Source organism: Oryx dammah, unplaced genomic scaffold (genome assembly GCF_014754425.2).
Source record: "Oryx dammah isolate SB20612 unplaced genomic scaffold, SCBI_Odam_1.1 HiC_scaffold_6, whole genome shotgun sequence".
In the NCBI taxonomy this organism is placed as follows: Eukaryota; Metazoa; Chordata; class Mammalia; order Artiodactyla; family Bovidae; genus Oryx; species Oryx dammah.
Genome location: NW_024070190.1, coordinates 32,140,499 through 32,156,994, shown reverse-complemented (window position 1 = coordinate 32,156,994; position 16,496 = coordinate 32,140,499). Strand labels below are relative to the sequence as shown.

At 51.8% G+C, this 16,496-nt stretch overlaps 1 protein-coding gene across 1 annotated transcript in view; it reads left to right on the top strand.

The window, feature by feature from the left end:
• CDH23 (cadherin related 23) overlaps positions 1 to 16,496 on the top strand; it is a 393,840-nt gene that overhangs the window by 70,304 nt on the left and 307,040 nt on the right. Inside the window, exons 3-5 of the mRNA XM_040242525.1 lie at positions 272 to 414; positions 1,385 to 1,432; positions 1,545 to 1,637. Coding sequence (XP_040098459.1) covers positions 272 to 414; positions 1,385 to 1,432; positions 1,545 to 1,637 — 284 coding nt within the window. The remainder of the gene's footprint in view (positions 1 to 271; positions 415 to 1,384; positions 1,433 to 1,544; positions 1,638 to 16,496) is intronic.

Genomic DNA, 16,496 nt, shown 5'->3' with positions numbered 1-16,496 from the left:
GAATGCTTTCTCTAAGTTAAAAGAGGATAGATGGAAGTCACAGAACAAGGTGAATGATAGTTCCCTGTTGAACACTGTGACAAGTGACCAAGGCAGAGGCGGGGAGCCTGGGATGGAGCCGAAGATGCAAAGGGGTCCTGCAGCAGTCGGTGACCTGCTGGCAGTCTACTGGGCAACTGCTCCGCGCAGGAACTTAGCTACCTGAGTAAGGTGCTCAAGAATGGACTAACCTCCTGTTTTTGTCCTCTGCTGTCCCCTGTGGGTACTTCAGGTTCCTCTGTGACCCAGTTGCTGGCCCGAGACATGGACAATGACCCCCTGGTGTTTGGTGTGTCTGGGGAGGAGGCCTCCCGCTTCTTTGCTGTGGAGCCGGACACGGGCGTGGTGTGGCTCCGGCAGCCGCTGGACAGAGAGGTATGAGCCGCCTTGACCTCCGCCCCAGTCCTTCCCTAGGGAGGCAGGGGCACATGCTAGAGGAAGATGGCATGTCGTCTCCTCACCCTGAAGCAGAATCTTCCTGCCTGAATGGTGTCCCTCTTCCAGGGCCAGTGCTGATGTCTGCATTTGGCTTTAGAATGGGGTGGTTGGGAGTGTCTCCAAGTAGGGGGCAGTATTGGGTAGGCAAGAGGGACAATGACCTTGGGTACATCCCCTGTAGGATAGTGGCTCCATGGGAGCCACGCTTGTCGTTTCCATGTGTGTGAAAGACAGTGGCTCAGTTGTGTCCAACTTTTTGGAACCCGTTAGACTGTAGCCCGCCAGGCTCCTCGTCCATGGTATTTTCCAGGCAAGAATACTGGAGGGGGTTGGCATAAACCAACACAATTCTGTAAAGCAACTAAAAAATTAATTAATTAAAAAAAAAAGAATACTGGAGTGGGTAGCCACTCCCTTCTCCAGGGGCTCTTCTCAATCCAGGGATCAAACCCAGGTCTCCCTCATTCTGCACGGCGCCCCCCCCAACCCCCGCCAACCCACAACAAATGTTCCCCCAAAGGATATTTTCCAGAGACACAGGAACTGATGACAGTAGCCTTTAGCAAATTAAAGTAAGAGTTTGAGCAAACCCACCCCTCCTTTCTCCTCACATTGAAGTGGCCACACTTTGCTTGAGATCACACAGCAGATTAGAGACAGAGCCCAGATTAGAACCCAAGATTCTTGACTTTTACTCTATTTCTCTTTTATGGGAAAGATCCATATTCCGAATCTACTTCTCCAATCCAAAAGACAATGCTTATTTTGTAGGGAAGCCTTCAGCCATCCAGTGCCAGACCAGCTCTTAGGGCAATGCTGGAGGGTCTCCACCCCCATGTAGGGCTCTGGACTCCGGGCCTCAGCTCGCCTCTCTAATTCTGTTCTCCCTCCCTACATTTTCTTTCAGACCAAGTCAGAGTTTACAGTGGAGTTCTCTGTCAGCGACCACCAGGGGGTGAGTGTCCCGCGAGGCCCCTGCTGCCCGGGGAGGCAGGGTCCCTGGGCCTTCGGGTGGAAAGAGGCCAGAGGCTGAGGCCGTCATTAACTCCTCACACTTGTCTTGCCAGGTGATTACAAGGAAGGTCAACATCCAGGTTGGGGACGTGAATGACAACGCGCCCACGTTTCATAATCAACCCTACAGTGTCCGCATCCCTGAGGTAGGTGCCCCCGGCTCACACTCGAGAGACATTTGGGGTCTGCTGCTCTGGGGCCGCCTGGGAGTAGACTGATGCTGGGTGAAGGGCAGCTCCAGCTCCTTCTCTCCTGCCCGCTCGTCAGCCCAGGCATCTGCTCTGGGCACATTGGTGACCAAGCCAGTACCTCTGAGGGGGCTTGTCTGCTGGTTGCAGAGAGCAGGTTGGTGGGAGCCTCATGCCTGAGATCCAGGGCCCTGGATAAATCCCTGAACTCTGGCCAGAGTCAGGGACAAGTCAGAGGTTGGGAGAGGCAGGTTGTACCTCATTTTTTCCATTCACAGCGTGTGGGCCTTGGACGGGTGGGTTGGCAGACTTGAAACCCCAGGCCTCCCAGCTTTGGCCAGAACAGTCCCCCCAGGATGCAGGGCACATGCAGTGACTGGAAGGGGCTTTCTTTCCTGAACCCCATGCTCGCCCCGCTGGCTCGCCGGCCGTTGGCTCCTCTGGGTCGTCTGTGTACTCTGTATTTGCATGAGTGCATGAGTGTAAAACCAAGCCATTGCTAGTAATTGAGAAGTACAAATTATTGCATTACGAACGGTTCGATTATAAGCTGGCTGCTGGCCCCAGGGTTCTCATTGCTTGCTGTCCCTCTCCCTGGTCGCTGATGGCAGGCTTCTGGGCTGGCAGTTAGTGATTCAAAGACCTTGAAGGTGGTGGATAAAGAGCTTCTAACTGGGTGTCCCTCAGGCCTGCCCTAGGGGCTCTGGTTGGACAGCAGCAGTAAAGGAGGGAGATGGTATCCACTAGGGAGAGGCAGGCTGCCCCTGTGGCATTGGAGTTCTCGCCCTTTTATGTCATCGGATAAGGAAACTGAAAGAGCTCTAGAAAATACCTATTTAGTTTATAGATGAGAAAAGTGAGGCTCAGCGTGGGAGAGTGACTTGTCTAAGGTCACACAGCTTTGACTTCCAGCTTCCTGACTCCCGGGGCAGCCTCAGATGCCTCAAGGATGAAGAAACCTGGTATCATGCCCCCATGTTCCTATTGCTGGCCCTCCTTACTCAGCTGTGAGTCAAGGGTCCTATGCTTGTGCCAGAAAGAGGACCAATGTGCAGGTGGGGTACACCGGAGGTGCTCATGCCCTCCCTGATGGAGTGGGACACAGGGAGAGAGACGCTGCAATCCCAACCACAGGGGCACAGTGCCCTGAGCTGTGGCCAGCATGCCCAGGATTGCAGCTTGGCTCTGGGCCCCTGCTCATTTGGAAGTCTCCCTAATTTAATTAAGGGTCTCTACGTGCCAGCCTGCACTCCGGGCCCAGGCTTAGAAACCAAGGGCATGGCTCGGAGTTAATGAGCCTTGGACCCATTGCTCAGCCACCATCCTGGCCAGGCATGTCTGCGCTCTGCCTTCCTTCACAGGAGCAGCAGACAGCAGCAATGGCAAGGGGATGAGGGGTCGCATGCCTGCTCTCAGCCGCTGGGCTGGGGCCAGCCTTTCCTATCTCCCTTGCCAGGAGAAAATGTGACCTCCAACACTGCCCCATTGGAATCCCCTGGGATTCTCCAAAGGCCTCTGCCTCCAAGGAGAGAGCCTCTTTAGTCGTTCATTTATTTAACAAATATTTATTGAGCGTCTGCTGTGAGCTTGGCGCCATGCCAGGCTCTCATTGCACGGAGACCTGGGAGGCCAGAGGAGTATATAATGACGGGAGCCAGAACCAGAGGCCAGAGACCCCAGGCTTAGCCCCTGCTCTGCCCTCAGATTTCTGGGTCCATTAGGGCACATCATGTAATCTCTCTGGGACATAATCCTCCTTCTTTAATAAAAGTAGAGGACAGGTGAGATAAAATGGCCTGCCTCCTGCCCATCTGATGAGGAGAGGGTGGGCCAAGAGGGGCTAGCTCGAAGGACACACAGTCCTTAGAGGCAGGCCCATGTGGTTTACTCACCTCCATGTAAACCTCCCTGGGTCACTTTAGTGGCCTGATATTCGATGCCCTGCTCAGGGCAGCTCCATGTAGCCAGTGGGGATGTGGTGTCAGCTGGATGGAGGCCTGGCACTCCTGACCCAAGGTGGTTTGGCATTGACCAGCCCTGCCCTGGGGTGGGTCATCTGAGCTAGAGCTTAGCTGCGGGACTCAGGTCCCAGCTGGAGTACCAGTTAAAATTCTGCTGGTCCTGGCCCAGGCTTCAGCCAGGGATCTCCTGCTTACGTGGTGGTCACCCTGGAAACCCCAGGCCCTTGCCCTTGAGAAGCATGACTCAGTGGCAGAGACCCTGTGGGTGTGAACAGGGTGAGAACACAAACCAGAGAAATGGGGAGGGGGCACTACAGACCCCACAAGCCATCAGTCCTCAGGGGTTACCAGAGCAATCAGAGAAATCTTGATAGGCTTCCTGGAAGAGGTGGGTTTCCAGGAGACGCTTGCCAAGGTGAGCAGCAGAGTTCCTGTGTTACATGGTGGGAAGAGGTAGCCTGGAGGTCAAGACACCTGGGTTCTAGTGATAACAACTAAGACTTTAGACCTGTTGCTGCCCTTCTGATGGCTTCAACTCCAACAGCTGTTAAGCTGAGGCAGTTGGCCAGATCCCTTCCAGGACTGACGTTCCATGGTCTGAGCAGGAATCCAAAGTGAGTGGCTCCTTCTTACCCTCCAGTACTTCATTATTCCATGAAGGGCTGGCAGAGACCTCCAGTGGCTCCCTCCATCCACTTAGCTCCTCTCTTGGCAGTCCCAGCCACCTGCGTGTCATCACTAACCTTCCTGACCTCCACTCTCCCGAGCCCTAGGGGCCTTGATAATATTGGGGTCTGTTGTGCCCAGAACCCTGGAATGGGCATGAGGAAAAAGTTACAGGGAGGTAAATTCTAGGTCTACATAAGGAAGAATTTGCTGATTGAAACTTTCACAGTCTCCTCCCCAGCCCTGCTGAGGGATGTACTGAGCTCCCCATCCCTAAAGTTATGCGAATAGAAGCAGAAACCCGTGTTTCAGAAGCCACCTAGTGCTGAGTATTGGAGAGGTGGTGAATCAGAGGCTCCCAAACATACCGCATCAGAATTTCCTGGGGAACTAGTTAGGCTGCATATTCCTGGGCCCCTGCAATTCTGAATCAGTGGTTTGGGGAGAGCTGGCCCAAGAAGCTGCATTTTTGACTCCATGGTAGCAGCACGCCCTGGGGGATAACATCTGTGGCCGTCCCCACCAGAGGGTTTCTCAGAGGTGCCGCGGCAGCTCATCTTTGAGAACTCTCAGCCTGTCCACAGCTGCCTAGAGACATCAACCTGTGGGGAATCACATCCCGAGGCCTAGCACCTGAGCAGGTGGGAGGTGGATCAAGATCAGGCACTGCCCCTTTCCTGGAGACATTCACCCGCCCCCTGCCCTCCCAGACCTGCCCCGTCTCCCTCCGAAAGCCCCTGCCTAAGCCGGGCAGGTGTGTTTGGGTTTGTTTGTTCTCAGTTCCCCTCCTGCCCACCCTTCTCCCCTCACTAAGCTGTTCCACATGTAATTATCCATTTTATCAGGGTGAAAGGCCCTGCAATTCACTTGTCGAAGCCCTAACGAGGCAGCGTGGATGCTTTCAAGTCTGTAAAGAAAAGGGAAATCCTGCTAGAATTGGCAACTTAATTCACCAAGCCAGCCTCGACAGACCTCATTAAGTCCCCGTGTATTCATTTCAGGCTAATGGCTGTCATGCTGACTGCTGTTTGATTTGCTGTAATAGACTTTTATGGCGTTCCAATTTGCTCAAACGTGTTTGCCTGTGTCTCTGCCCAGCAGCGCTGCTCCAGCACCTCCGTTAGGGGTGCGTGCCCACCTCGCTGACCTTCAGCACTCCGTCTCCTCCTCCTGCCCCCGCCCCTCAGCCCTTCAGCTGGGCCCCAGGGAGGTGACTCTAGGGCCTAGGTGTTTGGGTCAGAGGACAGATGGTGCCAGGAGGCTCCTTGGGCTCAGCAGGGCCTCTGGAGTATCGGGGTTGGCCATGTCATTGACATTCTGAGAAGTTCAGCCTCCTTAGCTGGGCCTTTAGCCATCTGGCCTCCACCTACCTTTCTCAGCTTATCTTCTGGTATTCTTCCACACGAGCCCTCCTGTCAGCCGAGGGGCTCAGGCAGTGCCTCTGAGCATGTGTCTGTGCGTCACTTTTCTTTGTAAAACACATGTTCTACTGTTCTAACTAGTTCTGGAGTGCTTTCTTTCTTCTTACCGGCTAACTCTATTCTGCCTGTCCTTCAAAGCCCAAATCTGATCCACTGTGCTTTGATTCCCTCAAATTGTTTGAAATGAACACAAACATTTGTTGAACAGCTATGGAGCGGGGCCCAGGGATTTTCAGCTGGCTTGGCAGTTCAGGGTAGAAAAAACAGACTCTACTGTTTGCCAGCTGTGTAACTTTGGAAGGAACTTAATCTTTCTGGACCTCAGTTTTTTATCTATAAGATGGGTGACAATATTTCCCTTGTGGGGTTATTGTGAGAGCTATAATAATGCCGGTAGGAAAAGCCCTTAGTCCAGTTTGTGGCTCATGATATATTTGGTGAAATACTAGTGATTGAGACCAGGGTCTTTGTGCTCAGGGAAGGTAATGTTACAGGGAGAAAAACAAGTAAGTAGATGTCTAACTACCTCTAAATGTATTAAATGCTGTGGCAGCTTAGAATGTGCAAAGTGGGATGGAAGGAGTAGACCTCTGGAGTGAACTGTGGAAGGAGTGAACTGGTCTATATATGGGGGCTATTCGTACTGGACCTTAGAGGATGAATAGGAGTTTGTTATGCAGAGAAGCAGATTATGTTGTCTCTGAATATCATATACTTTCTGAGATCCTCTAGTTTGTTTTTTTTTTTCCCATATGATGGAATTTCCCAAAGAAGGATGTAAACTCTTAACTCCTGACCAGAGATCCTGTTGAGGTGGGACAGCGACTGTATAGGTATGTGTGTCCCTTGCAAGTGCCCCCTGTTACCTTGTAGAAACAAATTGGGCTAGAAGTGGGCCTTCTGGCTCCCTGCCCAGGTTTCTGTGGCAGACAGGTCCTGTGTAGATCTTTGTCACCCCTGGCTTCAGGTAACAAGATGGGGATGAGGTTGGAGGTGGGGAGGAGTGGGGCTGAGATGAGTCAAAAGAGGCCTGAGAGACTGAGAGCTCTTCTCAGATCCTCAAAGATGGCTTGGGACATGATCGGAGCCAGAGCCCAGGGTTCCTGGCCCCGGGTCCAGCTAGGCCACACCATCTCTCCATATCACTTAATAAGGACAGATGAAAGTCACTCCTTGAATGTCCTTCCTAGGGATGGGAAAACAGGGAGGAGAGTATTCTTGATAATCGTTTGTCAGTGAAACAAAACAAAGAATTCATTTCTATGATGATAATAATAAGCCGATGTTTTGTTATTGAGAGCTTCCTGTGTGCCTAGTACTATTCTTCTGGTATGGGCACTGACTGAGCCCTCACTTCATGGGGTAGCCACTCTTGTCCCCATTCTACAGATGTGGATATGAAAGTGGAGAGGTTATATAAGTTGTCCAAAGCTAGGCAAGGATGGGGCCAGGATTCAGGGACAGGTCTGATTATGTGACCTTCAGCAGGTAACTTCAATTCTGCCTACAAAATGGAGATAAGTATGCATGCCTTGCAAAATTATTGTGAGATTGAAGTATAAGGGACCATGTATGAGAATTGCTGAGCCCAGTGTAAATGCCCAATAAATGTTCACAGTTATAGTCATTGTATGTCCATCTCTCCTGCCAGACAGAGCAGGGACAGAGCTCGGTTACTGCATCCTCAGTACCCAGCCCAAGATCTGGCCCTTGGATGTGAACTTCACAAATGGGCAGAACCCTGCTTGCTTCCTCTGCCTCTTGGGTGGTTGGAAGGACAGCAGGGTTTATGCCAAGAACTCACTGCTGGCGCTCACTGATGCCTGCTGTTGCCTGCCAATTCTTGAACCTCAGCCGTGCCATCCCATATGCCCTGGGCATGTGGGGAGCCCAGAGTGGCCCAGAGCATGCGGAGGTGGACTTGCCAAACTTATTAGCCCCACTGGGCCCTATGGCAGTGCCCCCAGCTGCCCTCCTCAGGGTATGCCCATCAGACGATGAATGATTTATAAACTGCATCCTCAGACTGCAGAGAGAAGTGGAGATGAGAGGGACTCCCACTGGCTTGTGCCTGCCATCCCCCTAAGGTATCAGTTCTGCTCACAAGAGTGTCATCTCCCATGCCAGGAGAGGCAGCCCCTTGACAGGCCATATTAACTTATACCCTGGGCCATGGTGCTCGGCAGCCCCCTCTGCATCTATATACTACCCGCCTATTGATCTGGGAGAGGGAGACCAGTTGGTCATCTCAGGGGCCCTGGATCCTGCTGGTCAGAGTCAGGGTAGGCAGCAGCCCTGGGCCACGCCTCTGTGCCCCGCGGTGAGTACCCCAGGGTGCCTGTGTCTTCTCTGATCCCCTCCTGTCAGCACAGTGACCGGTACCTCGAACTCCTCCCTTCTTCCAGTGGGTGTCAGCCTGCAGCAGCAAGGACAGCAGGCTTTGGGCTTGTAGCAGTGAAGTTATGCACACAGCAAAGCAACAGCGCTGACTGTTGCAACAGTCTTGAGTGTGTGTGCACTTAACTGATGTCTTCTCTGTGTCCTGGTGTTTTCACTGTCTTTCATTTGTCCTTATGACAGCTCTGTAAGTTAGGGGACAGTTTTTCTTCCCATTTTCAGGATGAGAGAAATTGAGGCCAGTACAAGGTCACTGCCTTCCCTAAGTTCCCTGGTGTCAGATATTCTTGCAACTAGAGCCAGTCTTGCCGTCATCTTTCAGCACCTTTGCATGGGTCTTTTTGCCACTCTGCCATTACCTGCTGTGGTTTGCCAAAATTTGCCCTGATTTAGACAGGATGCAGGGAGGTGAGCTGGGGACTCTGGGCTCTGAGCATAGACTTCCCCCCATCCAAGACTGGGGCTGGCCCATGAGCCCTGTGCACAGGCTGTGGGGGTCCAGTGGAGAAGCTTCATTCACAGCCCTCTGCCAGCGGAGGACCATCCCAATGGTCAGGACCCAGCCCTGGTCATAGTTATGCACCTTCTGCATGACCTGCTGGGTTATCCCCCCATTGCAGCCTCCAAGATTTCCAACCCCACATGTACATGCAGCATTATTTGTGAGAAGTAAGAGACCAGCACACATGGATAAACGCCAGCCTGCTCCACCTGCCTGCAGGGATGATTCAACAACTTTCTGCCATCTCTTCCTTGAGTCTTAGGTGCCCAGGAGGGAATAAATGGTGTCTCACAGAATCCAGGCCCAGAGAGCTCAGCCCAGCCACATAGTTCAAAGCTCCTTGCTCCCTCATGCCCACTGTGCAGTGAAGCCCAAGCCATCCCCATCCCCCGAGACCCCTTCCCTGCCTGGGGTGCATGGCCAGAGCTGTGGACACTCGCCACCATCCTCAGCATGAGGAAAGAGGACAGTGCAGGAGCAGGAGATGGAAGGAGCCCAGATGTAATTAAAATTATTATTTTGTTTGAATGGTAATAATGTTCTTAATTACATCAGTTTCCTTGCCAATTCTCACTGGGAGCCTTTGGGGGCCCATATAATTCTATTGCAACGACTGCAGGACCCTCTGCCATGCATATGAAGCAGAACTGTGTGTGGAACCCAGCTTGTGTGCGTTAGGGATTCTCTGGCTCATGCTGGGTTACCTTTTTTTGTGTCCCCCGCCCTTTAAATAAAGAACTTCTAAATGGAAGGGGATGATAGCTGCCTGCTGGAGACATTCCCATTGCATTGTTGGGCTGTCAGCCTCGTGCGCCAGAGTCCATCTGGCGTCTTTCATCTCCCTTTCTCCTTAGTGTTCTCCTCTTCCCCCGGTGGGGCCTGTTGGAGGAAGGGCGCAGAACTCCTGCCTGCACCCCTTTCCCTCTAGGCAGTGGGGTTTCCTTAGACCTTGAGTGGGAGAACAGGTTTAGGAAACAGGGTTGAAGGAGGTCCCTCATGCAGCCAAGGGCAGCCGTGGCTTCACTGTATAAGAACCTGAGCCTGATCTGTGACATGGGGTCCCTGGTCTCTATTGCAGCACAGTGAGGGAGCCAGGCACACAGGGGCTCTAACTCCACAGCGGGAGGCTGGCAGCAAGGGGCTTAGCCTCCTGGAGCCTCCATTTCTTCAACTATAAAATAGGGGTACATTGGGGTTGTTGTGAAAGTTCAGTGAGAGCATGTGTATGAAGCAACACCCACGCAGGATAGTTGATCGGCTTTCCTATTATTCTGAGAAGTTCCCAAGAACTTCAGGAAAGTTGCTTGAAGTCCAAGTTGCAGCTGGACAGGTAGGCTCTGTTGCTATGGACTGAATGGTTGGTATTGGGGTGTCAGTGGTCAAGAACTCACAGTCCAGTAGGAGATAGAAAACATGTGGGAAACATGAAACAAAGACAAGACAAGGGGAAAATGGAAACAGTCACCTAGAAATAAATAGTAACAGGCAGAGAGCATTTCAAATAGGCTCCTGGAAACCAGCACCCCGGGCAGGCAAGATGACTTCCTCCCACCACACCTTCTGTGGTGATCAGAAGCCAGAGAGGGTCAAGGATGAGCCCAAGGCCACCTGGTAAACCAGTGGCAAACCACTGAAGACCTCAGGTGACGGGGCAAGATACTCAGAGATGCAGTTTCCAGAGCCTGTGATGAGACTGAGGGTGTGCCTGGGTGGGTGGTGCAGCACTGATTTCCCAGGAGGATGTCCAGAGCTGGGCTAGTGGCACAGGGGGTGGCGCCTCCTGGTCTCCCACAGATGCCCCCATACCCCAGGGGCAGTGGCCTCAGGCTGCCTTCTCAATACAAAGCCCTCATGAGGGTGTGGACCTGACACCAGCTTGTGCTTCTGCCTTGCCTCTTCTCGGGCTCTGGGATTCTGTCTCAGCCCCTCTACTTCCCCTAACAAGTTTGAGTATTGTCAGAATGGCTTGGCGACGGGCCTGTCAACCCCCTCATAGTAATATTGAGCCCCCACTCAATAACCTTGTTTTGATGCGTTCACAGGCGGCTTGGCCCACCTTGTTTTCTACCAGAAAATGAGAGAAACAGGAGAGGTCTCAGGTGATGAAACTATTATAATTTCTGTGATTCCTTAGCATCCTTTCGTTACTTTGCAACTTTGTGGTGCTGGCCGGAAGCTGAGAGGGGCTGAATTCGCCCTCTTTATAATAACCTTAAGTGGAAGCCTCCTGTCCATCTGTTAAAAAGCCAGCTCTTCTCTCCAGATGCAATGATGCGGCTGGGAGATTTCACCTGGGCGTGATCACTAGGTTCCGTGCAGTCGTTCCCCATTCACCGTCTTTGCCATCCATTGGCCAGCCCACCTCCATGGCATGGGGAGTTGCCAGCTGCGAAGAGCTGAATGCTTGGTCACGTCCTTGTCCAGGAGGGTCCCACTCCTGGTCCCCTTTCCTAGCCCTGCCCCCGAGAGAGGAAAAAGTCTTGGAAGCCTCTCCCTCCAACTCCTGCCCTGTTGGTATCTTCCATTGTGAGTTCAGCTGTGCCTCCACCATTCCCAGCACAAACCCTGCATTGTAGAAATCCATCCCGTTTGCATGAGGCTTTGGTCTCCCAGCTTTCTCGTCCTTTCTCTCTCGGAGCCTCCCTGCAGTCTGTTCACTTTGGTGCTGCCCTACCTGTGTTCATGTCATGCCCTCCCGTGAGCTGCTTTCACCCAAACCCCCTGCACCATTTTCCTCCCTATCATTTACCCAAGCCCTCCTCTTCCTTATGGCAGAAAGTGAAGAGGAACTAAAAAGCCTCTTGATGAAAGTGAAAGAAGAGAGTGAAAAAGTTGGCTAAAAGCTCAACATTCAGAAAATGAAGCTCATGGCATCTGATCCCATCACTTCATGGGAAATAGATGGGGAAACAGTGGAAACAGTGTCAGACTTTATTTTTCTGGGCTCCAAAATCAGTGTAGATGGTGACTGCAGCCATGAAATTAAAAGACGTTTACTCCTTGGAAGAAAAGTTATGACCAACCTAGATAGCATATGAAAAAGCAGAGACATTACTTTGCCAACAAAGGTCCATCTAGTCAAGGCTATGGTTTTTCTTAGTGGTCATGTATGGATGTGACAGTTGGACTGTAAAGAAAGCTGAGTGCCGAAGAATTGATGCTTTTGAACTGTGGTGTTAGAGAAGACTCTTGAGAGTCCCTTGGACTGCAAGGAGATCCAACCAGTCCATTCTGAAGGAGATCAGCCCTGGGATTTCTCTGGAAGGAATGATGCTAAAGCTGAAACTCCAGTAATTTGGGCACCTCATGGGAAGAGTTGACTCATTGGAAAAGACTCTGATGCTGGGAGGGATTGGGGGCAGGAGGAAGAAGGGATGACAGAGGATGAGATGGCTGGATGGCATCACCAACTCGATGGACGTGAGTTTGAGTGAACTCCGGGAGTTGGTGATGGACAGGGAGGCATGGCGTGCTGCTATTCATAGGGTCGCAAAGAGTCAGACATGACTGAGCGACTGAACTGAACTACGCTTCCTTTCTTGGAACAGAGTGGGGAGGGCAGGGGAGGTCTTCTGTGTCCATATTTACAGATAACCAAGTCAAGTATTAGAGGAGTTGGAAGACTTGGCCAGGTTATTGCCTTTGAAAGTGACCCACTGGGATCAGACCCAGGCTCTTCACTTGGTCTTCTCCACTGGACTTGAAGGCACAGGCCTCTCTTAGTCCTTGGCCTTCGAGTTGCTCCTACACCTATTCCATTGATCCTGGCTTCTAAACCTCCTCCTTGGTGAACCCTCTATGTCCTTACCTTGGCCTGGCCTTTCCTTCTTGGGATGGCAGCAGGCCTCCCCTGAGGCAAGAGAGGTCAACCAGTCCCAAGTCTGGGTACTGAGCCTTCCTCAGGCTGGCTCAGCCAGTGAACAGCCCCTCCAACTTCTCACCTGTCCATACAGCTCAGCAAGTTCAGGTAGGATGAGCTCTAGCCCAGAGAGGTCAGGGGCCCCACCACCTGTGGCTGGATGAGTCTCATCCCCCTTCCCGGGCTCAGTTTGCCCCTCTGTCAGATAGGACTGTTAGTCTTGTCCACTCCACAGTGTGGGTAAAACTACAGGGCAGATAAGAAGGCCCTGAACTTAAAGCCTCGTTCAAGTTTGATGGATTAACCCCTGTGTTTTCTCCAATGGCCCTGCAGACTTCATGAGTTTTCTTTTCCTTCCTTCTTTCTTTCCTTCCCCCACTCCCTCCCTGCTCCCCCTTCCTTCCATTTTTTGAGTCTGTGTATTACCTAAGTGTATATATAGAGAAGTGAGCCACCATAATTATTCATAAGTTTATGAATTAGTTGCAAAGTGAATACATTTGTGTTACATCTGGATGAAGAAACAGAACCTCTCCAGTGTCTAGAAGCCCCCTTGTGACCTTTCTAGTCCTTCCCCTGCCCTTCAGAAAGTAAACACTATCCTGGCTTCTAACCTCATGGGTTACTTCTGCCCATTTACATTTTATTATGTACATTCTGTTGCCTGTGTGCATAATCAGTCACTTCAGTCTTGTCTGACACTTTGAGACCCCATGAACTGTAGCCCACCAGGCTCCACTGTCCATGGGATTCTCCAGGCAAGAATCTTGGAGTGGGTTGCCATGCCCTCCTCCAGGGGATCTTCCTGACTCAGGGATCCAACCCCCATCTCCCTGCATCCCCTGCATTGCAGGTGGATTCTTTACCACGGAGCCACCGGGGAAGGATTTTTTAATCACCTAAGATTCAGGGTACAGGCAGCCAGCTTCTCGGAGGTCACTTCCCACAATGAATAGAACCACAGTGGTTAGGTTAGTGGTTTGAATATTGGTCTCCCAACTTACACCTGTGAGTCTCTAGGGAACTTCCTGTCTCTGGTTAAATGAGTGTGATGCTGATACAGGGTCGCCCCCATGCCGGTTACATGAGATGATGGATGTGCAGGGCTCAGCCTTCAGCCCACACACAGCAAGGCCGGACGGACTATCCTCTGTGGACATCCCCTCTAGGCAGCCCTAACTGGTCGTGGATCATCCCTGCAGGTGGATATGGAACTGCCTGGGAGCTGAGACAGGAGGCTGCATGGGAAACTGAATGGAATGGCTGAAACTTGGGTTGAGAGGAAGGGGAAGGGAAAAAAAAAAAGGTGGGCCCCTTCCTTCTTGCACTCTTCTTTAATCCTCATAGAAGTCATCCCCTTGGTAAGAAAGATGTGATTTTCCTCATATTATAGCTAGAGAAATGGGCCCAGAGAGGTGAAGTAACTTGCCCAGGGCTACACAGCTTGTCCTAGATGGCTTCCTCTGTACTGCCCCCGCAGAATGAGTCCAAATGCATTTTACCCTCAGTGTATCTGCTTGGGATTTGGGGTTTACTATAAGTCTGTCTGCTTCTGAGAGGGGGGAGGTGTTTGCTTAGGAGAGGGCTTCTTGAAGTGACCTTTATTGCATCTCGGCTCCTCCAGTCTTCTACAAAGCTGCAGCTCCTATCAGCAAACCAATCTCAGGCCTGCATGAGAAAACACAAAAATCTTTAAAGGCTTCTTAGCAGCTTGAAGTGATTGTTGTTTTTTTCCCCCTTCTCTGTTCAGGGCTGGGGCAGGGCCAGGACAGTGGGAGAAGAATAATAAATTCTTCCAAACCATTGTCTTTCTCCTCACCTCTCCATATCATCAGGTTCCCCAAACTCAGGGGCCACCAGACCTTTAAAAAAACAACAAAAAATCCACCCAATCCAGCCCAAACAATAGAGACAGAGGGACATGCTGCAGCAGCTATTGAGGCGGAAAGCCCTAAATGGTGTGGAAGTAATACCTAAAGTGTGCTGGCGATTACAGACATTTCCACAGAGCCACGCTCGGGCTGCATGGGTCGGTAGCAGCAGCCATGGGGAAATAAATACGTGAGCAAGCCTGGGAGACCCCGTTAACTGTTGCTGTGCAGAAGGGAGGTTTGGGGCAGGTCACTGATGAGGGGCAGAAGGGAGGTAGACGGGCTCATTCATTCATTCTTCCATCCATCCATCCATTCATTCTGTTGTACCAAGCTCCTCTGATGTGTAAGGGATGTCACTAAAACCTTTCCGTGGTATTCTGAGGGCAGTGACCAGAATCCTGCCGGCTGGCAAGACCTGGCCCCAGTCCCTTCTTCACCTCCCCTTGACCTGTGCTTTCTTATGCCTCTACCTTCTTTCTGGTGCCTAAGGGCTTGTGCCACAGGATCTTTGCACGGCTGCTCCCTCCCGCTCTTTTCATGAACCATTCCTGGTGTGCCCTGTTCCCAAAGCTAGATGCTGAAGGCAGCTCAGTTCTTGTGAACCCCTCTCCAAGGCCTTTGCAGAAGGGTTGAGCCTGGCCTCGCCAGAATTTGTAGACAGCACTGGGAAATGAGGATGCCTTACTCAGGAATGCTGGAGGAAAGGATGTCATCTAATGGGGTGGGGTATGGTAGACAGACAATAACCCCAAAAGTGTCCATATCCTAATCACAGGAAACTGGGACTGTGCTACCTTATGTGCAAAAGGGACTTTGCAGGTATGATTAAGTTATGGGCCTTCCTGGGGAGATAACTGGCTGATCTGTGTGGCCCCATTGTAATCACAAGGGTCCTTTTAAGAGGGAGGTAGGAGAATCAGAGAGGGTATGAATGGAAGCAGTGGTCAGAGAGAGAGATTTGAAGGTGCTATACTTATGGTCTGAGCACGGAAAAAGAGGCTATCAACCAAGGAATGAGCATGGCTTCTAGAAGCTGGAAAAAGCAGGGACACAAATTCTCCTCTGGAGCCCCTAGAAGGAATGCAAGCCTCGTAACTCCTTGATTTTAGTCCAGTAAGACCCATCTTGGACTTCTAGCCACATACCAACAGGCTCAGAGACAGAGAGGGGTCTCTGCTTGACTACTGCCAGAGTAGCGATGGGATGCAGAAGTGTTATTAATCCCATGCACTGGACCCCACCCTCTTTCATTTGATCACCCATTCATCAAGTATCTCCTGGATTCCTCCTGGATGCCAAGTCCATCCTGGGTTCTGCGGACCGAAGAGGAGTGAGATATGGTCCCTGGCCTCTGGAGGTCCCAGCTGGGCCCTGCTCACCCACGGTGGCACCTTTAAAGCAGGCAGGGAGGCCCGTGCTTGTGGACTTGGGCAGCTACCACGCAAAGCTTGGCCCCTTCTGGATTGCTGATGGGTGAAATAGGACAGTTCACCCATCCCAGCTTTAGTGCTATAAGAATCCTCGGCCTTGCCACCCACCCTCCCACCCCATCCTAACTCCCAAGTCCCTTGAGACATGTGACATGAGTGGAAATCGAGCACCACTCCCTCCCTCCGGGCAGCAGGATTGGACATGGGAGCTCTAAATGAGCTTGGCAGATTTGTTCTCTCTGCTCTGTCCTATCCCTTCGCCACCCTACCCTTCAGCAGCCTGGGCCACTTGCAGGGTGTTCTCAGTCTGGCCTAGGAGGGAGGAGCAGGAACCAGCTTGGGTCTGAGACCAAGAGAGGCCTCCTCTGTGTCTAGACTCCCCATCTGCTTCTTACGTCTGAGATGGGTGCAGACCCCACGGGAACAGAAAAGGCCCTCTGGATTCAGGGGCATTGCTGAGGAAGGGACATGGTGCCAGACAATTAGGGGGTTTGGTGTGGGCTTGGTGGCCATGCCCTCCTCCCACCTCCGCTTCCAGCTTCTGACAGTACCACTTGTCTGAAGCATGGGTCCTCCTGGTCCCAAGTTCCAAGGTGTGTGAGCTGATTAAAGATGGAATCTGCGTCTTATAATTCCTTGACCCGTAAGGGCCATGGGTACCGGTGTGAGGAAAGCACTGAATAACCACATTCATAACAATAATGGAG